Source organism: Neofelis nebulosa, chromosome 12 (genome assembly GCF_028018385.1).
Source record: "Neofelis nebulosa isolate mNeoNeb1 chromosome 12, mNeoNeb1.pri, whole genome shotgun sequence".
NCBI lineage: Eukaryota > Metazoa > Chordata > Mammalia > Carnivora > Felidae > Neofelis > Neofelis nebulosa.
Window position 1 is genome coordinate 6,214,764 of NC_080793.1, and position 24,057 is coordinate 6,238,820.

The 24,057-nt window shown below is 62.0% G+C and overlaps 1 protein-coding gene and 1 long non-coding RNA gene across 2 annotated transcripts in view; one reads left to right on the forward strand and one right to left on the reverse strand.

Moving 5' to 3' along the window:
• Positions 1–24,057, reverse strand: part of HMCN2 (hemicentin 2) — a 145,772-nt gene that overhangs the window by 28,088 nt on the left and 93,627 nt on the right. Inside the window, 30 exon segments of the mRNA XM_058693812.1 lie at positions 182–309; positions 1,263–1,410; positions 1,501–1,642; positions 1,973–2,109; positions 2,203–2,284; positions 2,748–2,929; positions 3,408–3,674; positions 4,171–4,268; positions 5,287–5,470; positions 5,938–6,062; positions 6,163–6,322; positions 6,415–6,558; positions 8,924–9,055; positions 10,623–10,704; positions 11,405–11,607; positions 12,504–12,617; positions 12,790–12,951; positions 13,230–13,326; positions 13,907–14,094; positions 14,472–14,585; positions 16,125–16,343; positions 16,961–17,111; positions 17,690–17,832; positions 18,372–18,485; positions 18,576–18,749; positions 19,467–19,658; positions 20,406–20,492; positions 20,975–21,088; positions 22,272–22,439; positions 23,094–23,375. Coding sequence (XP_058549795.1) covers positions 182–309; positions 1,263–1,410; positions 1,501–1,642; positions 1,973–2,109; positions 2,203–2,284; positions 2,748–2,929; positions 3,408–3,674; positions 4,171–4,268; positions 5,287–5,470; positions 5,938–6,062; positions 6,163–6,322; positions 6,415–6,558; positions 8,924–9,055; positions 10,623–10,704; positions 11,405–11,607; positions 12,504–12,617; positions 12,790–12,951; positions 13,230–13,326; positions 13,907–14,094; positions 14,472–14,585; positions 16,125–16,343; positions 16,961–17,111; positions 17,690–17,832; positions 18,372–18,485; positions 18,576–18,749; positions 19,467–19,658; positions 20,406–20,492; positions 20,975–21,088; positions 22,272–22,439; positions 23,094–23,375 — 4,533 coding nt within the window.
• On the forward strand, positions 15,482–23,892 carry LOC131491193 (uncharacterized). Its single transcript, XR_009251350.1, has 3 exons — positions 15,482–16,052; positions 19,116–19,593; positions 23,781–23,892. It is a non-coding gene; the product is annotated as an uncharacterized LOC131491193 (long non-coding RNA).

Below are 24,057 nucleotides of genomic sequence, written 5' to 3' on the forward strand. Positions count from 1 at the left end.
TACGCATCTTTGGCGCGTGCATGTTCAAAAGTTTTGCCGGTAGGCTTCATGGTCAAAAACATGTAGGGCTCATTGCTCTTGGCTCCTGACAGCAGGGATAAACCCAGAAACTAAGCAGGACCCGGCCCAGACTGGGGGTGCAGGATGAAGGCCAGGAACATTCCTCCCCTCGTCCACCTACCAAAGACCTGGAGGTCACGGCCTTGCCGATCTGAGCCTGCAGAGTTGGATGCAAAGCAGAGGTAGTGGCCGGCGTCCTGGGCAAGGACTGGCTGGATCCTCAGGGAACCTTCAGGAAGAAGCTGCAACCTGGAGTGGAGGAAGGGGGTTGCCATGGAGACCAGCAGACTAGGGAGGCCTTTGAGGGTTGGACCCCGGTAGTGTCTCCAGCAAGACCCTCCCCTCTGCTCCTGGCTTTCCCAGTAAGAAGGTGCTAACTCTGGAGTCCTGCATCCATGAGGCCAAGGTCAGAGGAGGTCACAGCCATGGGCAGCTCCCCACATCCCAACCCAGCATGGGGGCGGGCAGGGGGTAGGGGGGCTCCTATGCTGGCACCTGGGCCTAGCTCCTCTCTGGGAGTCAGCAGCATCCAGAAAACACCCTTTCCGCGCCTGTCCCCCGGATCTGAGAACTGCCCCGCCCCCAGGCCTTGTCCTGTACTAGGTAGCCCCGCCCCCCCCAGGCCTTGTCTGCACTGGGTAGCCCGCCCCCAGGCCTTGTCTGTAATGGGTAGCCCCGCCCCCAGGCCCTGTCTGCACTGGGTAGCCCCGCCCCCAGCCACAGTCAGTTGGACAAGGGATAGACACGTCACTCAGGCTGGACCAATAGAATGCTCTGCCCTGGAAATAGGGGTCCTCGGGTAGTTTTCCAGGCTCTGCAGGTTGCATGAACTGAGAAACTCTAACTCGGCGGCAGGGGGAGCCCGGGGAGGGGGTTGGGGGCTGTCTCTGCCATGTTCACAGAGAAAGAAGGTGTAGAAAATTGGTCTGAGAGAGAGACGGGGACGGGCGGGGGCGGGGGGGGGGGCATGCAACACACACAGAAACAGACATTAGCAACCAAGAGTCGAAACCAGACAGACAGGCAGCCAGCCAGCCAGCCACCTGGGATTTTTGACACCCTCGATGCCCTGGACATGCCTGTCCCCTTGGCTTCGGAGGAGACCCGTGCGCTGGCAATACAGCCACCTTTCTGCTCCAAGTGCTCAGGCGGTTGCTGTTTATAACCCCCCCCCCCCCAGACCCTCCCCTCCCAGCTCCCACCTGGGGCTCTCAGGATCCAGGGGGGCCCCGTCCTTCCGCCAGCTCACGAGGGGTGGGGGAGCGCCGTCCACACCGGCAGGGCAAGCACGGCCGTCTGGTTACACGGAGGCGTTCACTGCGGGCGGTCCTGGCTGGATGGTGGGCACCACTGGGGGGGGGCGGGGCACAGAGCGAGTGGGTGCTGGGAGCCTGCGGGCCCTCGGGAGGGCCAGCGCGCGGCGGGGTGAGGCCCACTCACTGTGGATCTCCACGCGGAAGGCCACGCTGGTGCTGCCCGCGGCGTTGCGGGCCGTGCAGCTGTAGTTGCCCCCGTCGGCCGTGCTCAGGGCCCGCAGCTGGAGGAACCTTCCCTGTTCTGGGAACTGGGTGTGGGCATCCGCCTACAGGGTCCCCAGGGTGGAGAGACCCTCCTTAGCACCGGGCCAGGCTGGGCCAGGCACCAGGCAGGGAGGAAACAGGTTCGTGGGGGCGGGGGTGGCGGGGGGGGGGGGGGGGGGAGGGGGCAGGTAGGGAATGAGCCTCCTGCCCTCGGGCTCTGCCTACTGGGGATGTCGCAGAAGGGACTCATGCTCGCAGAAGACTTGAAAGCTTCGGTTCCCATTTCAGGGGAGAGCACAGAGAACCTCAGTAACTAGCCCCGGGTCACCCGGCCTGGTCAGGGGCCGGGGCCGGAGGGCCACAGAAGGTGGTGGCCCCTGCCTGGCACCCACCTGCAGCAGGATGCCATCTCGGTGCCATTCAATCTCGGGTGCTGGCTCCGCCTCCACCGAGCACTCCAGAACCAGCTGCCCGGGAGCCAGGCCGACCACAGAGCGGGGGCCTCGGGGCCCTATAACGTGCGGGGGGCCTGGGTGGGCAGCAGAGAGGGCATGAGAGATGGACTCGCCCCTGCGGGTCCCATCCCGCCTGCCTCTCCGGCCGCCACCCTGGCACGCCCTACCTTGAACCCTGACCCGGAAGCTCTTCTCCGCTTGGCCGGCGGGGCTCTGGGCCAGGCACGTGTACAGCCCAGCATCGCCCACCTATGGATGGACCAGGGTTAGCAGCTGCCTCTGGCCCCAGCCTGCCCACCTCCTGATCTGGTCTCCTTCCTACACAACTCGGGCCCCACGATTCAGACTCAGGCCGGCTGAGTCCGCCACGCCCCTTTCCCACCAGCCCCCCTCCCTGGGACGTTCCTTCTCCATTTCCATCTCACCCTTGCTTTGCGGCCAGGGTAAAGCCTGCCTCCTCCAGGAAGTGCCCCTTGACTGCACCAGCCCTCCTCTGGCCGGGCTGGGGAGTGACCCGGTTTCTGCATCAGCCTTGGCCCTGACCTGGCTGGGAGCTCTCGAGGGCATTGGCCCGGGTGGGTGACCCCCACACAAAGGAAGAGCTCAGGCTAACTGCCAAGTGCTGTGGGGTCCTTCCCTCCTCCTCTCGTCCCCTGCCCTCCCCTCCCCTCCCCTCCGCCAGCCCCAGCCCACAGCAGTGGGGAAGCTGCACCTGTACGTCCTCTACCCGGAGCACCCTACTGCTGTCTGCAGGCCCGCTCAGGGCCTGCCCGTCCTTATGCCAGGTGATGTTGGGCGGCGGGGTGCCCTGGGCATCACAGCGGAGCTCCAAGGGGGTGCCGGGAGTCAGCAGCAGCTCTGCGGGCTGGCCCGAGTCCTCTATGTGGGGGGGGTCTGCAAAACACCCCACCCGGGGTCAGCATGGCGGCTGCACTCAGCGCTGGGAGCTGGGGTGCATCTCCAAGCCCCCACCATCCGGACGCTGACCGCAGAAGGGGCCACCAAAGGCGGAGGGGCGGGGCGCTGTGCCAGAGGATCCTGAGAACACCAGAAACCACGGGCCCATTTGCCTGGGACAATTATTTGTGCTTTAAAGCCAGCAAGCACACGGCAGGCCCTTTGTCTCTGCTCTACAAGATTGGGGGACAGAGCTGAGGAGCAGAGCCCCAGGAGAACGAGGGCCATCCAACCCCCGCGTCAAGGCCAGCGAGGCATCCGGTATGAGCCCGCCCTTCCCCCCAAACCCTGCACCCAGGCGGCCGCCCCTGGGGAGATGCACCAGGGGACGTCACCTCCCTCGCCACCTTCTCCGACGCCCCCAGGCCCAGAGACGCTGGTGTGGGGCGGGGGGGGGGGGGGACAGATGACCCACCCATCACTGTCAGCTGGAAATGCCTCCTGGCTTCCCCCGCCTCGCTCACGGCCACACAGGAGTAGGTGCCCGAGTCTCCAGCTCCCGCTGTCTCCAGCTGCAGGCTGGGCCCCTGTTCAAGGCTCTGGGGCAACAAGGGCTCCCCATCCTTCATCCACGACACTAGGGGCAGAGGGCTTCCCCGGGCTTCACAGGGGAGGACCACCGAGGAGCCACGGACGACCGCCACGTCATTCTGGAACTCTACCGGCTCCAAGACAGGGGGCACTGTGGAGGGCAAGAGCGGGCACGAGTCCTCGCATGGCCCTCGCCCCTGCACCTTTGCGCAGGCTGTTCTTGTATCAGTCAGAATGCCCTTCTCCTGGACTATTCCCTCTCGTCTCCAGTCCTCAGCGTAGACCTCGCCTCCTCCGGGAAGCCTTCCCTGAACTCCCCAGGCCAGTCGAGGCGGCCTCTTCTGAGCTCCGGTAGCTTCCTCTCCTTCCCCTGCTGTCACTAGTTGCCTGGAATTCCGACTGCCTCTTTTACAGAGCTGTTTCCTGCACTGACCCCCCCGGTGGCAGGGGCCTCTGCTGCTCACTGTCGCACCCCGGTGCCCAGCAAGGCCCTGGCACACCGCAGGGTCTAACGGCCGCTTGTGGTGTGAATGAATGAGCTACCGAGCGAATCAAAGACTGAGTCTCTGTGTTTGCCCGCTGGGCCTGATTCTCACGCCCAAGGCCAAGGGACACGTTTATTCCACCCCCCCCCCCCCGGTCCGTACCGTGCACCTGCAAGGTGAAATTCCTGTCGGTCACACCAGCTGGGCTTGCAGCCACACAGGTAAAGACACCAGCATCTGCCAACTGCACCTGGGAAATCCTGAACCCCTCGAGAGGGGTGACAGGGGAAAGAGGGAGGGGAGGTGGCTCATGAAAACAGTCCTTCTCTTTTCCTGTCTCCCAGTGGCCTGCCTGCCAGAGAGGCAGCTCTGAAACTCACCTGAACGGGCCCAGCGTCGGCCCCAAACCCCTTCCCCGGTTCCCGGGTGCCCCCAGAATAAAGCCCCAGACTCCCTGGCCCCTGCTGCCTTCTCTGACTCACTTCACCCCGAGGCCAGATCTCCTGCTTTTCCACTCCCACCGGCTGCACTGTCTCACCCAAGGAGACACCTGCCTGCTGGTCCCCCCCCACCCCCCGCAACCCTCCCCCCATTCCTTGAATACACGGGCACATGCCCACCTCAGGGCCTTTGAACTTGCTGCTCTAACCCTCTTCCGGTTAGGGAAGCTCCTCCCTACAGAATCCGCTCAGCTCGCTCTCTTAACTCTGCCCACCTCTGCTCAAATGTCGCCTTATCTGAGTGCCTATCACTGACCACCCTAAAATACCAGCCTCCGCTGCTACCTCTCATTTTTTCTTTCCCCTACTTTATTCTTCAGCGTGTGTATCCCTTGTGACATTCTACCCAGTGTCCGCTCTCCTCCCCTGATAAAGCAGCTGCAGGGGCAGAGGTTTTATTTTGCTCACTGCTCTATTCCCAGTGCCCAGAACTGCACTTGCAAACAGCAGGCGTTCCGTAAGTGTTGAAGAAGGCTCAGAAGCCTTCTTCCAGGAAGCCTTCCCTGATTTTTCCTCCACCCCAAGGCAGGCTGAACTGGAAACCACCAGATGTCATCACCTGGATCTCTGCCTCCCTCCCTCGGCTGGGAGAACCTGAGGGCAGAGTCCTCTTTTGTCACTGGAGTTCCATTTGGGGGTGGGTCCCCATCACAGACCTCTGCGTGCTTATATGTATTATTTTTATTTGAAAACCGTTCAGATGTGCTCCGAAACCCAAGCTGCCTGGACACTGTGTCTGGGACCAGCTGGCCCAGGGGCCAGGGAGCCTCCCCCCTACCTGAGGGTGCGGCCCGAGCTGTGGAGGCGAGTGCGTTGGGACAGCGGCAGGGGCAGCCCGTCCTTGAGCCAGCTCATGCGGATGGGCGCGGAGCCCCGGACGGGGCACGCCATGGTCACCAGCTCCCCAGGCCTGCTCACCAGGGTCCCCGAGCCCTCTGCCCACTGCTCGATGGTGGGAGGAACTGGGGGCGGGCAGAGAGGAAAAGGGGGGCAGTGAGGGCGTTGAGGAAGAGGGTCTGGGTGGGGGAGATGGGATCCTCTCGGGCAAATTCCAGAAAGCAGCAACCATCTCGTATGGGGTTCTTAGAGCCACACATCGGTGCCAGGAGAGGAAGAAACCCAGCACAGGGGGGCACGGGCTCACCCCATGGCTCTCTTCTCACCCGCCCCCCTATTCCCCAACTCTCCCGCCGCGCCCCTGGGCCGGGAGCACCTGTTCCTTTAGTCTAAGAAAGGATCCAGAGGCCCAGAGAGGCCGTATGGTGGCCTGGCTCACAGTGTGGACATGGCTGGCGCTGGAACCAGGTCTCCGGCATCCCGGCCCCGGCATCCCCCCTCCAGATGCCCCTGGTGGAGGCCCCACAGTGGCCGGGCCGCGGCAGCCCCAGGAGGGCAGAGCCGCCCCCCTCCTCGCCCTTCCGCTGCTCACCCAGCACGCTCACTGTGTGCAGCCTGGCGTCCTCCCCGGCCGCGTTGTGGGCCACGCAGGTATAGGCGCCCGAGTCCTCGGCCCTCAGGCCCTTCAGCACCAGGGCACCGCCGTCCACGTAGAACCTGCTCGGGGCCGGAGAGCCGAGAGCCGGCACGTAAGGGGCTGTGGCTGCTGCTCGGGGTGGGGGCGGGGGGACCCGGGAGGACACGGGGCGGGCCTTACCGGAGGTGGGGGCCCACGCCTTGGCCCAGCGGGCCACCGTCCTTCAGCCAGGCCACGTCGGGCGGGGGCTGCCCGTCCGCCTCACAGTCCAGCCGCACCTCCTGCCCCTCCAGGACACTGTGCTCCTGCGTGGCACCCGAGCTCCGGATCCGGGGGGCCGCTGCGGCGGGGGCTATGGTGAGGCGGGGGCCCGCGCGGGGGCTGACGAAGGGGGAGGGACACGGGGGTGGGGGGCACAGGGCGCAGACGTACCCAGCACGGCCACCACGAAGTCCTTGCGGGCCTCGGCCTGGCTGTTCTCCGCCACGCACGTGTAGGTGCCAGCCTGGGCGGGCTGCAGGCGACTCAGCTGGAGGCGGCCCCCCCGGGAGACCACGCCATGCGCCACGCTGCTCTCTGTGGGACGGAGGGATGTGCCAGGCCCTCACCCACAGGGCCGCACCGCCCCGGGCGCCACCTCCGGGGCCCCCCCACGCAAGTCACGTGACTCCTGGAGAAGGTGCCCATCCCCCACACTCGCGGGACCCCAGGAACCCTGGCATCGCCCACCAGCTTCTGGGGCTCACAGGGAAACTGAGGCCCAGACAGGGGCAGGGTCTTTTGCTGCCTACATCACAACCTTCCTCAGCTGGGTCTCTGAGGGCCCCGTGCCCCACCCACAGCTGTCCCTACTGGCATTTCTCGCCAAGGTGCCCCATTTCCTTTAGTGTCCGAGGCCTGGCCCTCTTCCTGTGGACCCCCAGGGCCCCCCTCCCCTCCCGCCCATCTCTACCCTGCCCGCTGTCACCCACCAGGGCTTCCAATCAGGGTAAATCAGCCACTCACTGACCACTTCCGGGCCCCGATGCAAGTCTCGCGAGGGGCTCCCCAGGGCCTCTGCTCAGCCTGCACGCACCTGTCCCCCCACTCCAGCCTGGAATGGCCCCCGTCTGTCCAGCCGCACCTCGGCCTGAAGCCTCCCCTGGCTGCCCAGCCCAGGCCAGGCCACCCTCACCCGGGTTCTCAACCGTGCGGCCAGTCTCCGGACACGAAACATACTAAACCAACGACTGCACGTCCGGCTGTCCGCCTGGGGATCAAAGCCGAGTGAGACACGGCCCGTGGCCTCTAGGGGCTCAAAGTGCGTCGGAGACAGTGAGACCCGTGGGATCCTGCGCGACCAGCCCTGTGAAGCCCCCGAGGGAGCCAAGATGGTCAGGCAGGTCTTGGGAGGGGGCGGGTCTCAGCTGAACCAAGCGGGTATGAACCAGCCAGTAGAGGCACTGGGCGGGGTGGGGGTGGGGCCCGGGGTGGGTATTTCCGCAAGGAAACAGCCTGTGCCACGAGAGGAGGTGGAGAACGGGGCCCAGAGAGGTTCCACAACCAGGTGTAGCCCAAAGGGACAGGAGAGCATGAGCCACACGGACACTCGTCCTTAAACACTTCACAGCACATCATTCATGAGAGCCCCAAGGGGGATTCAACCCGGACGTCCACTGGCTGATGAAAAGGACAGAGCAAATATGATATAGCCCCACAGTGAATAGTCAGCCATAAAAAAGAGAGAAAAACTTGAACTTAAAAGAAAGAACGGGGGCGCCCGGGTGGCCCAGTTGGTGAAGCGTCCGACTCTTGGTTTCAGGTCATGATCGCACTGTTCATGAGTTCGAGCCCTGCATCAGGCTCTGTGCTGACAGCATGGAGCCTGCTCGGGATTTGCTCTCTCTCCTCCCCTCTCTCTGCCCCTTCTCGCCTCTCTCTCTCTCTCTCTCTCTCTCTCTCTCTCTCTCTCCTCTCGAAACAAATGAATAAACTTAAAAGAAAGAAAGAATGAAGAACTAACACCCGCTACTACATGGATGGACCCTAGAAACAGGAAGCTAAGCAGAAAAGTCAGTCGCAAAAGGTCACATAGTGCATGATTCCACTTGTGTGCAGTGTCCACAACAAGCAAACCTACAGAGACACAAAACAGGCCAGTGGCTGCCTAGGGCTGGGGTTGGGGGCAGGTCTGGGGGGGAAATGGGGTTTCCCTTTGGGTGATAAAAATGTCCTAAGATTGATCGTGGGGATGGTCGGTGAATATACTAAAAAGAATGGAATCGTAAGCTTTAAACGGATAAATTGCACAGTATGTGAATCTGGATAAAGCTGTATTTGAGGGAGGGTTGGGTGGGGGAGACAGAGAGACCGAGAGACAGAGAAAGACAAGGGGCCTCCTCAGAGCTGCACTTTGAGATCCCTTCCTCCCCGTCTGGAGACGGCACTAGAGACGGGGACTGGACCAAGGACCCGTGTGGGGGCTGCTGCCCTCCCGGGGCAGGGGGACCGTGGTGGCCGGAAAGGGAAAGGCTACGGGCAGCAGAGAGCTGGCTGGCACCAGAGGCGTCTAGCAGCTGACAAAGGGAGGGCTCTGCCGACAGACCTACGGGTGGGTGAGGGGAGAGGGACGAAGGTCTGGACGGGGGGGTGACCGGCAGCTGGGCCAGACGGAGCTGAGTTGCTGGGGGAAGCAGCAGCTTTGGTGGCCGACGCCAAGCCCAGGGGCAGACCGCCCGGGCCCTCAGCACCCACCCTGCACCCAACTTGTGGGAGCTGATGGGGGACACAAACGCAGGGAGCCTTTGAGCCCCCACGTGAATGGGTTTCCACACTGGGATTTCAAGGGCCGATCGGGTCGAAAGACAAATAGGGGGTGGGATGACAGGACGCCGCTGGCCTTTGATTTCGCCAAGGTCGCTGCCATTGTTGTGTCATCGCTGAGAGGGCAGGATGCACTCACCAACAGGCATTCTGTCCTTCAGCCAGGTGACAGTAGGTGCAGGGACCCCGGTCACATCACAGCTCAGCACCAGGGGGCTCCCGGCCACCTGGCTCACTCTCTCTGTCCTGGGGTTCTCAAATGTTGGGGGCACTGCAGGAGAGAAGCCAGATTGCCAGGATCCTAAGATTCCGCGGCCCCCTTCCTTCCGCCCGGGCGGATTAGGGACACTCAACGGGCTCTTCCTTCTGGTTAGCAGTTGACATGTTATGCTTTGCCATCGGTAGCAATAAAGGTTGCCTCACTCACAGATGTAAACAGAACCAGCAACTGCCTGCAGAGCAGAGCCCAGAGGGGTCCACTCAGCCCAAGGATGGTGAGTGCCCGGCTGTGAACAGGGCAGACATCACTAATCGATCCCAACACTCTCTCCTGCTCAGCCAGGATGGCGTCACGCGTCCCAGGCAACCGCTACCAGTGGAACAAAAATGGCTGTGCTCAGGATGAAACGTCTTTGTCCTCAGGGACCAGACGTTCCCCCCGCTTCTCACCACTCGTCAAAGCAGCCAACAGGAGAAGGCTTGAAGCAGCAAACCTGGTGTCGATGTTTCAACAGCCGTATTCAATATGGCTTACGGTTGGCTCCACCTGCTACTTGCCTGGTGGGCAGGCTCCTGGCTTTGCCTTCTGGGGCGGACAGCTGATGTCCGCCCCCCCACCCCCTTACCCCCCAACACGCACCTGTTCTTCCCATCTCGCCCAGCAGTTTAGCAGAGTACAGGCTCGCTCAGGTAGAACTACATTTCCCAGTCTCCCTTGCAGCCTGCTGGGGCCAGCGGCCTATGTTCCCACTGACGGGATCCAGGCAAGGGGGCAGACCCGCATCACTCGCTCAGAACAAAAATGTTTGCCCTCTGCTCCTGCTCCTTTCTGCTTCCTGTGAACTGGGACGGGATGCATGTGGACAGGGGCAGTGCCCTAAGGGGTGGGTGGCCGACAGGACGGAAAGATCCCGGGCCCCAAATTACCACTCAGTAATTTACCTACCACTCGGAAGGCCCCGAGCTACCCCCCCCCCCCCCCCGCCACCGACCCCCAGCCTAGACACTCACCTCTGGGCTTTTGCACGAGAAAGGTAAAGTTCTCTCTCGTTTAATCCACTGGGGTTTGGGGTCTCTTTGTTACACAGCTGAGCTTATATTCTAACTGATACGATACCTGATGCCAAGAAAGTCTGGCTGAGCCTTCATCCTTTACTTCCCTAAAGCGAGCTCCCCCTTTTCCCCCAGCTTGAGCCACATCCAGTCAAATGCCATCTGTGTTCGGTCCTTGGGCTGAGGGAGCAGGCCCCCCAGGGCTCAAAATAGTGGCGACATGGCCGCAGGGCTCCCACTGCCTGACTCTCTCAGGGCCGTGCTGGGCACTTTACAGATACACTCACGGCAGCCCGTCAATTGAACGCTCCCTGTCTGCCGAGTAGGCAGGTACCACTTTTCCTCCCTTCACCGGAAGATAAACCCAAGGCTCAGAGGAACCAAGGCGCCCTGCTGAGCCCCAGAGAGCAAGTCAACAACAGTCCTGGTCTTTTCAGTGCCGTATCCTGTGCCCTAAGTACACAGGGCCACTGACTCTTTCTAGCTACTGCCCCTCCCATCCTTGGCGGCCCTGTGTGCTGCTAGGGGGTCCCACGGCAATGCTCTCAGGCTGGTCCCCAGCTTACCCTGGACAGTGAGGACAAACGTCCGCATGGCTTCCCCTGCGGTATTGCTGACTTTACAGCTGTATAAACCTTTATCCGACACCTGGGACAAAGAGAACACGCGGTGATGGTGTGCACGGGGCCGGGAGGGGGATACCTAGGGTCCCCCTAAACACCCAGGCCTCAGAACCTTCTGGAGAAGGGACTCCCCAAATATGCTGGTCCCGCCTGGGAAGCCAAAGAGGAGACAGGACCCGCTGGCCTTTCCCAAGAACCTCAAGAAGCAGGAGGGTTGTTGGAGGGTGAGTGCATAGGTTCCGGACCCCCACCCGCCCCTGGGCCTGCACATCAGCCAAGCCTGGAGGAAAAAGCCCCTCGCTGCGGGGGGACGGAGCTGGGCCAGGAGACGGGAGCCCAGCAAGGTTTCCCAGAGGAGCAGCAAATATCCATCCAACAAACACTTGTGAGCGTCTAATCCACACCAGGGAGGGTGGGCAGAGCAGGCTCCCAGAGGGTCGCAGCCAGGGGGGCCTGGAGAAGGCTTCTAGATCCCAGGGAAATGGAGGCAGGTGCCGGGGCACGGACGGCTCAAGGTCAGTTCAGAGCCAGCTCTGGCGCCCCGTGCTCTTCTCACGTCACCTGCCCTGCAGGCTGCTAAGCAACTTGGTGCGAGGCCCTGTAGACTAAGGAGGTGACCATCTCTACACCCTGCCACGCAGCTGCCTGACCCTGCCTGCCTCCTGGGCTCACCAGGCCCGGGCCCCACGACCACCCACTGCTGCCCATGCCTCGGGGCCGCTCACCTGGGTGTCCTGGACCTCCAGCCTCTGCCCACCCAGCAGAGCCCGGGTGCGCTGCGTCGGGACCAGGGGCTGCCCGTCTTTCAGCCAGGTCACGGTCGGCTCAGGGAGTGAGTCGGTCTCACAGCTCAGGACTGCTCTGTCCCCAGCCCGGACCAGGATCGCATCCTGGGGGCCGCCGGGAGCCTGCCTGAAGGTGGGGGGCACTGGGAAAACAGGTGAGCGGACTGAGGCACAGCAGCCTTCCCGGCGTCCTCCCTGGTTCCAGCCAGGGGAGACAGCCGACGGAGGCCCACAGGGGTCACGCAGTGGAGCCGGCCCCAGGGAGCGGGGGGACGAGAGTCCAGGTCCTGGGAAAAGCCTCCTGCCCTCTCTGGGCCTCAGTTTCTTAGATGGGGAGATCCTCCCATGGCCTTCCTGGGCTCTTTCCTGCACGGGGCAGGCCCTGGCTGGGTCAGAGCCCCCCATGGGGGTCCCCCACAGCCCACGTCCCTCCAGCAAACCAGCACGGAAGCCCCCACCCCCGGCCGTGAGCCCACGGGACCTGCCACAGGGCACACACAGTAGGTGAACACCGTGCTAACAAATCAACCGGCCCCGGGGCTAGATGGAAACCTCCAGTGAGCTCTGGGTCATGACAACTTGGGCCAGCTTCTCCCCAAGAGGAGTCTGAAGACCAGAGGCCCCGACAAAGGCCGCATGCTGAGAACCTCGGATCAATCAGGCTTGGGAAGGGCCCCTCCTGGGCCAGCCCCCCCGCGGCTGTCCTGCTGTCCCCTCCTCGACCTCGGGGCTCACGGCGTGCCGGGTAAGCACTCACAAGCCATCCTTGTGCCAACCGTCACCTTACAGACGGGAGGCCTGAGGCTCAGAGAGGGAACGCGACTTGCCCCAGATCACAGAGCAACGAAGCGCCCAGGTGGGTCTCAAACGCAACGTGTCCAACTCTGCAGGCCAGGATGTTACCCACCCTGCTGCCCAGAGAGGGTGCAGGGCATCCCAGGCTCCCCCCCGGGGGCCGGCTGCCCCCTTTCCTGGCCTTGCTGCCTCAGCGTGTGGGGCCGAGGGCTCACTGAAGGAGTGGGGGACAGGCAGGACGTACCCAGCACGCTAAGCTGCACCAGCTTCTGGTCTCGGCCAGCGGCGTTGAGGGCCTCACACAGGTACATCCCGGAGTCTGATGGCTGCGTCCTGGCCAGCTGCAGCGTGTGGGTGCCTGTGGGGGGGGGGGGGGGGGATCCGGCCCCTCGCACCAGCAAATAGGCCCCGGGGCCCCGGCCCACAGTCCCCAAGTCCTCCCAGACTCCCGGTGTGGTTCCCAAGTTTGGGGAAGCAACTCTGACTCCCCACACAGCCTCAGGCTGGGCTCCAAGCCTCAGTTTACCCACCAGGCCGGAGGAAGATCTCTTTTCCCAGGGAGACGGCCTGGCCGTCCCGGTACCACGTGACCTCAGGGCTCGGGTGAGCATGGACGTCACAGGACAGGGAGACGCTGCTGTTGACCGTGGCAGTGACCTGCTCCAAGCTTGGGCCTGTGATTCGTGGTGGGGCTGTCCCCGCAGCCACCGGGAGAAAGAAAGACCCATGAGAGTGCGTTCGGGTGGCGGGGGGGGGGGGGGGGGGGGGGCAGGGAGCCACAGAGTGGAACACGGCCCTTCGGAGCTCCTGGCGTCTTGCCTTGGAGCATCTTTTAAGCACGGCTGTGCAGTCACGACTGTTTGTCACGACTACCCCACGGATGACGACACAAGGCTCAGAGATCAGAGAGGGAGCAGCGGCCCTCCCGAGCTGGGAGCCCCCCCAGGGGCCGCGGCTCAGCCCGGCTCACCTTGTACCCTGAGGGTGAAGAGCTTCTCCGAGGAGCCCGCCGGGTTCTCCGCCACACACACATAGCTGGCGGCATCGGCCACCTCGGCCGTGGAGACCTGCGGGCGCAGGGACAAGGTGCCTGGGAGACGCCACGGGCCTGCGGGCTCTGGGCTCCCCCAGGAAGGACCGTGAGGGCTCCTCTGTCTGCCCGCCGCCTTGGTCTGCACGGAGCAGTGCTCGGGGGGCACCCCCCACCCACGTCCGTCAAGGGCTCTTTGGGACATTCGGGGCACAGCGTGAGCTTGGTGCTAGGTGATCCCCTAGAGCAAACTAGATGGTGACAACCGTCCCCCCCCCCCCAGCCCCAGCCCCGAGCGGGGCCGCTCCGTGCTGGGCTGGGCACCCGTACAGCTGCGCCTGGATCCGGGTGACCGAGGGTGCCGGGCCCAGCTCCGTGAGGGTCGCGCGGCTTTCCTGGCGCGCCGGGCTCTAGATGTGGCACACGTATGTGTCCTCGGCGGGTACTCCGTGTGGCCCTGGGCTGCCAGCGAGCTCCTCACGTAGGATTATTTGGTGGGCAGAACTGAATCCCAGGGGCTCCGACACGCTCTCGGGCAAAGAGCCTCGTCTGGCACAGATGACGTCAGCTCCTTGGTCCCCGGACCAGCAGGACTGAGTCACGGGGGACGTCCTCACCTGCAGGACGCGCCCATCCTCCAGGACCTGCAGCCGTGGGCTCGGGGAGAAAGGCAGCCCGTTCTGGAGCCATGAGATGGTGGGCACGGGGTTGCCCAGGGCCGGGCACTGGAGGCTGACTGTGCTGCTGGCGTTGACCGTCACCTCCTCCACCAGCTCCTCTGTGTCACCCAGGATCACAGGTGGGGCTGGGGGTCAGAGAGAGCAGGTTGAGGAGTGGGCAGCTTGCCTGGGAAAGGTCACTGGGGCAGGGGGGCGGGTGTGGAGGTGAGAGCAGCCCATGGTGCCAGGCTCCGGCTGGGGCTCCCTGTGCCCTGCCGGCCAAGCCCCCCTCGGCGCCACAGCTAGGGACCCTGGGGCACAGGGACGGACGCCCGCGATTTGCCCAAGGCGACGGAGCCGCTTGGAATCTGCCCCCAGCCCAGGGTCGCGTGCCTTATGTTATCAACCTCTCGGTACAGCAGGACTGGCTCTGCGCTAGCCCCTACGACAAGGAGCCCCTCGCCACCCCCTGCCATGGGCCCTGCAGACCCAGACCCCCCCGGGCCCCAGGCCGGCCACTCACTCAGCACAAGCAGCTGGTAATGCAGCCAGTCCTCGCCCACCTCGTTGGAGGCCTTGCATGAGTATTTCCCGGCATCCTCTGCACGCACCAGGGGGATCTGCAGGACCCGACCTCCTGCGGGGACACAGGACCGAGACCTGAACGAGGGCAAGGAGGCCCGCCCTTTCCCCTGGAGGGGACCTGGGAGACGTCCCTGGCCCACCTCCTCGGAGACAAATGGAGGAGAATCAGCCCACCCCACGTGTGGGGTGCCGGGCCCCGGGCTGAGCATTTTCCCGGCCTCTGACTCTGTGTGCTAGGACCATTCCCATCTCACGGATGGAAGGACCGAGGCTTCCCAAGAGTGCCCGGCGGCGCCGAGCCCAGCTCCATGATGAAGGCAGAGGGAGGGGGCAGAGAGCCGGGCAAAGGTCCAGGCATCGGCTTTTCGGAGGCGAGGAGGCAGCTCTTGGGCTGTGGTGATTGCGGGGGAGGGGGAAGTGGGGGGCTGGGGGGCGTCACCTGGGACTCTGTGATCAAGAGACAGCCAGCGCCAGATCCCGGCATCTATGGAGGGGGCTAGCGATGGTCTCCCGCGGAGCCGGGTCGGGGTCACTATGAGTTCAGGAGTCTGGGTTGGGGGATCGCTGGCCCAGGCTGTGGTGTGCTTGTGGCCAGGGTCAGAAGCAGGGGCTCGTTACCTACAGAGCTGGGGACAGTAGCCAGGACTGGAGAAACAGTGGCTGCGTTTTGGCGTGGCGGGGGGGGGGGGGGTCACTTGATACGTAAAGTTGATCTATGGTCAGGTTCAGAATTCAGGTCCGCCTGTGGCCACCACCACCATGTGGCCATGCCTAGGGGTCGGTGGCCAGGGTCAGAGGGCAGTGGTAGGGTTGGAGGTTAATGGCTAGGACCAGGGGATCAGCTGATGGCTGGGATTAACCTCTGGTGGGGCCCTGAGGTAGGAATCAGCATGTGACTGAGCTCACTGTGTACCCAGGATCTGGATCAGTGTCCAAGTCCAAGGGCAGTAGCCTGGCTGAGGGGTCAGTCCGGGGGTTTCTGACAGCAATAAACAGCTTCAGTAAGCATCGCCTCTCGTCCGTCTCCAAGAGGCTGTCTTCTTTTGCGAGCACCAAAGTACGACCCTTGGAATGGCCCTGTTCGTCTAGAGGCCTGGGCTCCCCCAGCCAGCCCCCCCATCGCCCCCGGCCTGGCAGGACACAGGCCAAATCCTACGTTGAAAGGTCACATGATCTCCCCCCTGATGAGACGATACAGGGCTCTGTGCCTGGACCCCCACCCCCCCGCCCCAGTGTGGTCCTCACGAGATCACAATAAAGGAACCGCCTCCCCCTGCAGAGAAAGACACCAGCTTTGGCCAATTATCCCAGGACCTTACAGACCTTGAAGCCCGGAGGTGGGCTCGTTCTAGAAACCAGAGGCAAAGGGGGATCCTGCTCCTGCCTTCAAATAAGCAAAGAGCGTCTAGCCCGAGTTTACAAAAGGCAGCTAAGGTCCAGGGTGGTTGTGCGGCCTGCCCGCGGTCACAGAGCAGGCAGCACACAGGAGAGTTCCCAGGACACATAAGGGCAGTCCGAGGTGAGTGCGCCCCCGATCCCTGCCTGCAGACGCCCCGACCTCCCTGGCAGACGCCCCGACACCCTAAACTACCTTGCAGAACAGACACCCCGTCTGCGGCCGAGAGGGGCTGGCCTTCCCTGTACCAGCTGAGCTCCGGGGGAGGGATGGCATTGGTATCACAGTACAGGTAGGCAGGGTTGTTCTCCACAATCTCCCGGTACTCCGTCACCCCACCGCGGACCTCTTCTTCCCTGGACGGGATCTCGAAGTCCACACCGGCATCGCCCAGCTTCTGGAACATGGGGGGCACTGGGGTGGGGGACAAAGCCATTAGGACGCACAGCTGAGGGACGGGGGTGCGCTTCTGTTCCAAGAGACTCCCGTGCCAGCCTCTCTCAGGGCTGGAGAAGTCCACTGTTAGAGGAGATCCCTAAGGTCGAGGCAGCTTTCGAAGACACTCATTCTTTCAGACAGTGTTTATTGAGCAGCTACTACGCTAGGCACTGGGATAGAGTTCTGCCCTCTGCAGCTCACGTCCAGTGGACTCAGGAGACTGTGTGGCATGGCGACACCTCTCAGGGGAGGAAGCAGACACGAAGTTGTAACTAGGGTTTGCTGAGCGGAGCACAGAGGCACAAAACCACTGGCTTTCAGAAGTGGAGGGGGCCCCCGAGGCCACCTGATTGGATGACCCACATCTTACAAAGGTCAAACCAAGGCCGGGAGGCGGGGGAAGGGCAGTGATGTCCCCAGGTCACAGCCAGTTAAGGGAAGAGGCCTGGGCCAGGGGTCTGGGGGTGAGACATGGCGGCCAGCAATGAGAAAAGCCAGCCGCCTGGGACAGAGTCCTCCTGCTAGACCATTCCAGAAGCAGGGACACTCCCCACCCCACCTGTGCCGCCCCCGCCCCACCGGCCCCCACCCACCCTGGATGAGCACATTGAAGTCCTGGTCATCCTCGCCAGCCACGTTGGTGGCCACGCACAGGTATCGCCCTGAATCTGAGACCCGCGTGGGCTGGATCTGGAGGAGCCGGCCTTCGCCCAGGATGCGCAGCCGCTGGCTGGGGGTCACGGGCTGGGGGTGGGAAGAGTGGGGGGGGGGGGGCGATCGGAAATGAGGAGCAGGGGCGCCTGGGTGGCTCAGTCGGTTAAGCATCCAGCTTCAGCTCAGGTCACGATCTCGCAGTTCGTGGGTTCGAGCCCCGCATCGGGCTCTGGGCTGACGGCTCCGAGCCTGGAGCCTGCTTCCGATGCTGTGTCTCCCTCTCTCTCTGCCCCTCCCCCGCTCACTGTCTTTCTCTCTCTCTCTCTCAAAAATAAACAAACATTAAAAAAAAAAAAAAAAGAAAGAAAGAAGGGGCAGAAAAGACCTAGATGAGAGTACTTAAGAGTTTAATAAGATTTTAAAAATGAGGGTAGTGCTCTGACAGTTTTGAACCCTGAACCCGTGTAGCCGAAAACCCGGGTGAGTTAGACAGGTGAATGTGGAGTTTAATGTTGATGACACCTGTTGATCCACCTACAAAGAGCTGGATTTCTTATTAAAATATAAAGTGGGGCAGGGCCCAGGCCAGCTCTGGGGCCAGGTGCTCTGACTGCCTTCTCCGGAAGGTTCCAGGCAGAAGCAGGGGGACCCCGGGGCCCCAAGCTTACCCGTCCGTCCTTGTACCAGCTGATGGTGGGCGGGGGCACGGCACGGCACTCACACTCCAGGGTCAAAGTACTGTTGACCTTGGTCTTCACTTCCTTCACGCCGGCCTCCCCCGAGGGGTCGTCTTTGGAGATGGAAGGAGGGACTGAAAGCCACAAGGGGGTCTGAGGAGCAGGCTTAGGAAAGGGCTGCTGAGACCCAGTGCCCCAGGGCCGTCCCAGAAATGGGCGGCTGGTTCCCAAGAGCAGAGCCACAGGGACCCTGGAGACCGACCCGCTCCTGTCACTGTTCATTTAGGGGAGAGAGTGTTGGTTGAGAGCGATTTACGGGACAGGGCAGGTCTGAGGCAGGGGACTTCCTGGGGTGACCTCTGGGGGCCATTCTGGGGGTGCCAGGTCTCAAGGTGTAGGGCCTCTGGCCGCACCGCGGCGCGGGTGACAGAAGGAAACCGGGACTGGCGGGAATCTGCGTCCATGTGGCCCAAGTCCTAACTCACTTGTTTCCATCTCCTGGTGCCCTAGGTCCTACAATGACTGAGTCAGCCCTGGCTGCCTGGGGACCGTCAGAGGAGGTAAGCCACATGAAGATACCTAGGGCATCCGTGTGGTCCAGGTGCCGGGGCCCCAGGGCTCCCAAGCAGCCTCCTGCCCGCCCTGCCGGTGCCCGGGAGGGTCCCCGACTCACTGAGCACCTCCACGTGGTAGTTCTTCACGGCCTCCCCAAGTTCATTGGTGACCACGCAGGTGTACTGTCCCGCATCTTCCTTCTGGGCATTCAGGATCTGCAGCCCGTGGGTGCCTGCTTGTGGGGGCAGGGGGCAGGGTCACCCCCAAGGTCACATGAACTCAGGCTCACCAGTCCCTTCCTCCAACCGACAGAGGGCATCACCTGGGAGCATCTGGATGTTGTTCGAGGCCTCAAACGGGGTGCCGTCCTTCATCCAGGTGATGGTGGGGGAGGGGAAGGCCAGTGTCTCACAGATCAGAGAAATGGGGTTGTTGATGGTCACTGTCACCTCCTCATCCGCGCTGTCCTCGGTCACTCCCAGGATGGTGGGAACCACTGTTGGGAGGCGGGGGTGGGGGGTGCCACGATCGTTAACAGAGATCCCCAATCCTGGGCCCGAGGATCCAGAAAGATCTCAGCTCCTGGTGCTTCGCTTCTGAGCCTACGCTTTCCACCGCTAAGCAGTGGCCCAGGGGAAGTTTAGGACGATTCCCGCCTCAGTTTCCCCAGAAGGCTCTTAACAGCCAGCCCATCTACTAATGTACCAGAGCCTCGTCAATTCGGCTTGTGTTCCAATCCGTCCCCCTCTCCCTCTGCTCTCGTTGGTCCTAAGATTTCCTCTTTCAGGCCCTGCAGGGGACCGTCCCTTCTACCACCATTCGTACAAGCAGATTTTGTTTATTAAGTCCTCTCATTTTCTAGATCCCCGTTTCTCCTGCCGAGACAGTCCGTGCCGACCACCCTCGGGAGACAGACGGACACCTGGGGGCCCTGTCACCTCCCCAAGCCTCAGCGCTTCCTTGGTGACACGGAGGGACAAGCACATCTCCCACCCCCTAGGCTTGTCCAACCAATCAGGCCTGCGCAAACGCCCAGCCCGTGACAAACGTTCAGCCAATACAGCTATGGCTATTTTTGTTGTTGTTGAACCTGAAGAGATGGGAACGAAAAAAATAGCAGAGTGCTCTGCGGGAAGCTGCCTATTCGGAGCTGGCCACCTTGGCTCCCCCTCCTTTCGGCGCCCAGGGAGGCCCGGAGATGCCCAGCACTTACCCAGGACGCTAAGTTGGAAGTGTTTGGTCTTCTCCCCTACGGCACTGGCTGCAATGCAGGAGTAGTGGCCAGAACTAGACAGGTCGGCCTGGACGATCTGCAGGAGAGCTCCGTCTGGAGAAACGCGGTAGGCGTCTCCACCAGCCAGGGGCCGGCCATCTTTGAACCACGTGACCTTGGGCTGTGGGTGGCCTGTAAGGAGGGGGACAGGCAGAGGAGACCATTCAGAAGGTTCCGACTGGGTTGGCCAAGAGGTCAGAGGTGGCTCCGGGGTAGGGCAGGGGACATAGATTTTCCATTCTCAGGCCAGAGGCCCCTGCAGCAGGGCACGACATAGGAGCAGCCTCCAAGCCTGGCCCGGGACCTTTCCTATGTGGCTGACTGCCTTTTCTTTAGGGAGGACGGGGAAGAGATCGCTTGGTGTAGACAGGCAAGACAGAAAGGCAAGTTATCCCTTTCATCCATTCACCCATCCATCCCCCCCAGTCCACAAGCATTAATGGGAGCCTCCTCTGGTAGGCACTGGGAGAACCACGGTGACAAGGCAGTCCTTGGGTCCTCATGGACCTCAGATCCCAGCTGGGGTACGCAGATGTCAAGGTTACTATGGTCGAAGGTGCTTGGGGCTGGGATAAGAAAGCCCTGGGGTCTGTGGGACCCCAGTGGAGGCAGCCCCCGGGCCCAAGGGGTCAGCCAAGGACGCGTTGTGGAAAGTCCTGGAAGTTGAGGTGTCTAGCCAGGTGAGGAGTGGGGAGGGGTGTTTGGGGCAGAGGCAGAGCCAGTGCGAAGATGAGCAGGGATGTGGTGCCAAGTTCAAGACGTACAGAGACCTTCCACAGGGAGCACTGGGGCTGGGGGCAGGCCGGAACCCCCGGGCACCCCCTCCTCTCTGAAGCGGACTTCTCATGCTTGTCCCAACCCACCGTGAATGGCCCTCACCTGTGGCGTTGCACGTCAGGTGGGCTGTCTGCCCCTCGGGGACCTTGACTGCCTCCTCCAGGTCCTCGTTCTCAATCCTGGGAGGAACTGGGAAGAAGCAGGGACACGGACGGTTACTGACTGGGGTTGGCTGAACAACCGTGAAGCAGGAAGCCAAGAGCCCAGAACCAAGTGCCCAAGGCAGCCGCCTTCAGTTTCCTGTGCCTCAGTTTCCCATCCCCTTAGGCCTGCTCCCACGAGCAGTGAGTTCCATAAACATTTGCTGCTGGCTGAGGGAAGTCCCAGTGCCTCTGCGGGAAGGCCCTGATCAGAGGAAGACGGGTGGGTGGTGTTGAGAATATGTGCCCCCTGTCACTTGGGGTTAGTCCCTGCTGTTTCTGGAAAGTTCCTGGAAACTTCAGAGCAGAAGCCGCTGATGAGGCAAAGAAAACAAGGCTTGGTCTCTCCCCCCTTCCTGTGTTGATTGCCCCCTATAGCATGAGCCCTTAGTCCTGGGGATAGCCCCCAGAAGCTCCAAGACAAGAGAGGAGGGATTCGTGGGGTGCTCATAGCAACGGGCTGGGGCATACCCAGGACCTCCACACTGAAGTTCCTTCGAACCTCCCCAGCCTCGTTGCTTGCCAGGCATGAGTAGAAACCTCTGTCTCGCTCCTGTGCCCGGGGCATCTTCAGCATCCAGCCACCTGGGGAGGGAGGGGAGTGGACTCCAGGCATGGCTCTGAACAGCCTCTGTCCCAAGCTGAACCCAGGCTGCCCACCAGAAGAGGAGTGTGTCAGGTTTGGCAATTCGCTGTGTGTGTGTCTACCTCCCCCAGCGTTCCATTCCTCAGATGGGAAAACTAAGGCCCAGGAGGATAAACAGGTAGAGAGAGCCCCGGACATTAGTGCATGGGTAAATTTGAGGGCCCTGTTCTAATAAGAAGGATCTGTAAGCTGGCTACCCTTGGTTCTAGAAATTGACTATGGCTAAAAATGGGCTCTGTAGTCCTGGTCTAGGTCAGACTCCCGACCCCCCACCCCCACCCCCGCCATGGGATTCTGGTGGCTCTGGAAAAAAGCCACCTTCTCCCAAGGACCTCTCAGAGGTGAGCCAGTCCCTCCCAGGAAAACCCAAGGATCATCTAAGACCTGCCCAGGGAAGGCAGATACACCGGATGTACCATTACTGCTATTCCTGCACCCAGGGCAGACATCGCTAATGGATCACCTGGAGGCAGACATCGCTAATGGATCACCATGCTCTCCTCCGCCCAGATGCAGTCTCTGAATTCCTATCGCAAGGCATCTGGCAACCCCCACCAAGTGCTCAGAAGTGGTGCACAGGGGAACCTAGTTTGTCATCCCAGCTTTGGCTACGTGGAACAACTGTTGGGTCACCGAGGCTGATCTTCAGGGGGGTCTTGAGGTTCTTGCAAAACGTGGATGGGACACTGCCTCTTGGGCCCCAGTTTCCCCTTTCATAGTTCTCCAGTAAGAACTATCACAAACCAGCTCTGTGGGGAGGATGAATATTCAGAGGAGAAGGTGCTTGGCTCAGCATTTTGAAAGTGTGTCACTGTTCTGGGGGATGTTATGGACATGCCATGAGAATTTTTGTGGCAAGACTTATCAGAGCCTTAACTGTGCACATAGTCGCTGTCCGTCTTCAGGAGGGAAACCGAGCAGGAAGTCTTTTCCACGCTTAAAGCCAGTCGTTTACCTCACCTAGCCAGTGTTTTCAGCTGCATTCTTGGGGGACCGATGGCTAAATGGTTTTCCCAACCAGGCGTGGCAGCGAAGGGTCAGTGGGCAGGGGCAAGTGATAAACAGAGGCGGAGGCAGAGGTCCAGACCTGACAACCAGACTCTCCCCTGGCTGGCACCTTACCTGCCAGGAGGTAGGTGTCCTCCCCGGGGCTGATGGGCTCCTCCCCTCGGAACCAGCGGACCCGTGGGGGTGGGACGCCTGTGGCTTCGCAGAACAGCGTCAAGGGGCTGTGCAGGGCAGCAGAGACGTTGGTCACTGGGTCCAAGTCTCCGGTGAGCTCTGGGGGCACTAGACACAGAGGAGAAACCACACTCAGGCTGCATATGGGGGCTGTATGCTCCTTCCCTGTCCCCCAACAGTCCTGCCCCGCAAGGAGACCCACCCCTGGTCGGGAGAGTCTGAGGAACAGAAGTGACAAGATCAGAGTGGCTCCCGCTGGAGGGAGTGACGGGTGCCCACAGGCTGGGCTTTGGCAGTAGCCAAACCTTGGGCCTCAGTTTCCCCGCTCCCTCAGAAGGATGCCAGGAGGATTCAGTAAGAACTCAGCACAGTGCCTGGTATGGAGTCAATGCTCAGCAACGAGACCGGAATTAGGGCCGGGGTGGACACAGATGTGCCCTCTAAACCCACACACCAAGCACCTCTATGCTTTCTAAAGGACCCACTCAGAAGGAGGTCACGCTCCAGGGATCCTGAGGCAGTGGCAGGGGTGGGGGCCATGATGAGAGAGGCCTCGCTAAACCCATCCCTGCTCACCTTATCTCCTACCACTTCCTGCCCCCACCCTGAGGCATACAGTAGGCGCTCAATAAAAGACTGGAATCACGAGGATGGGGCGGCAGTCACCCTGAAACTGCTGTGTCACCTGTCCAGGCCTTTGTAGAGTGTGTTCCCCAGCGGGCCCCGCATCCTGCCCTCCTCCAGCACGCTGCGGGTCCTCACCCAGCACGGAGAGCGCAAACCTCCTCTCGGCCCTTCCGGCCACGTTCTCGGCCACGCAGGTGTAGCGTCCGCTGTGGGCAGCCTGCGCCCGCTCCACGTGCAGACTCTGGCCTTGGTTCTGCAGCAGCAGGCCGGCCTCGGCCCTCACCGGCTGGCCGCCCCACTCCCACGTCACCCTGGGCGGGGGCTTCCCTGTGACGTTGCACCACAGAGTGGCCTCCCCGTCCTGGACCACAGAGACCTGCGTGTGGGGCTCCCGGGGGCCAGCGATCCGAGGCGGCACTGAGGATGAGGGGAAAGCGCGTCAGGGAGGGCTGCTGTGGCCACCGGGGCACCAAGCATCTGCCGCGAGCCGGGCCGGCCCCCACTCCGCCTGTGCTCCCCCGGCCACTCCCTGGCTGTGTGACCTTGCCGGGTGACCTCACCTCTCTGGGCCTCCATTTTCCATCTCTATAACGGGGGCCGCACCAGTACCTCTCGGCCCCTCTCCTGCACCCCGGAAATCAGGGGCAGGCCCTCTGTTTGGAGAATAAAGTCACAGCACAGCCCTGAAGATCTGTGAGGGGTCTCCTTCCTCAGAAACGAGGGGCTTCCTGGGGCCTAAACGGGACACTGGGACTGTTTGGGGCAGGGCGTCATTCCATAGGTGGGATGCTGAACGGTGCTTTTCTTGGTTTTATTTTCTAGAATTTTCTAGATGTCTACAAGGCTGCGGTATTTAATTGCATCGCTGCAGGACAAGTCTCTGGAGACAGGTTCCCGTTATGTGCAGGAACCTCACAGAGGTTTGTCCAGATAAACTTTGTTTCTCTGGGCCCACGGTGGGGGGGGGGCTACTGGGGATCGTGGCACCCCTCTCGCGCGCACGCGCATAGGTCACGAGCTGGAAGAGGCTGATTGAGCAGGGGGGCAGCTCGTAAAACCCCAGTGGTCAAGGGGGGACGGGAAATTGTTCTCATCGTCA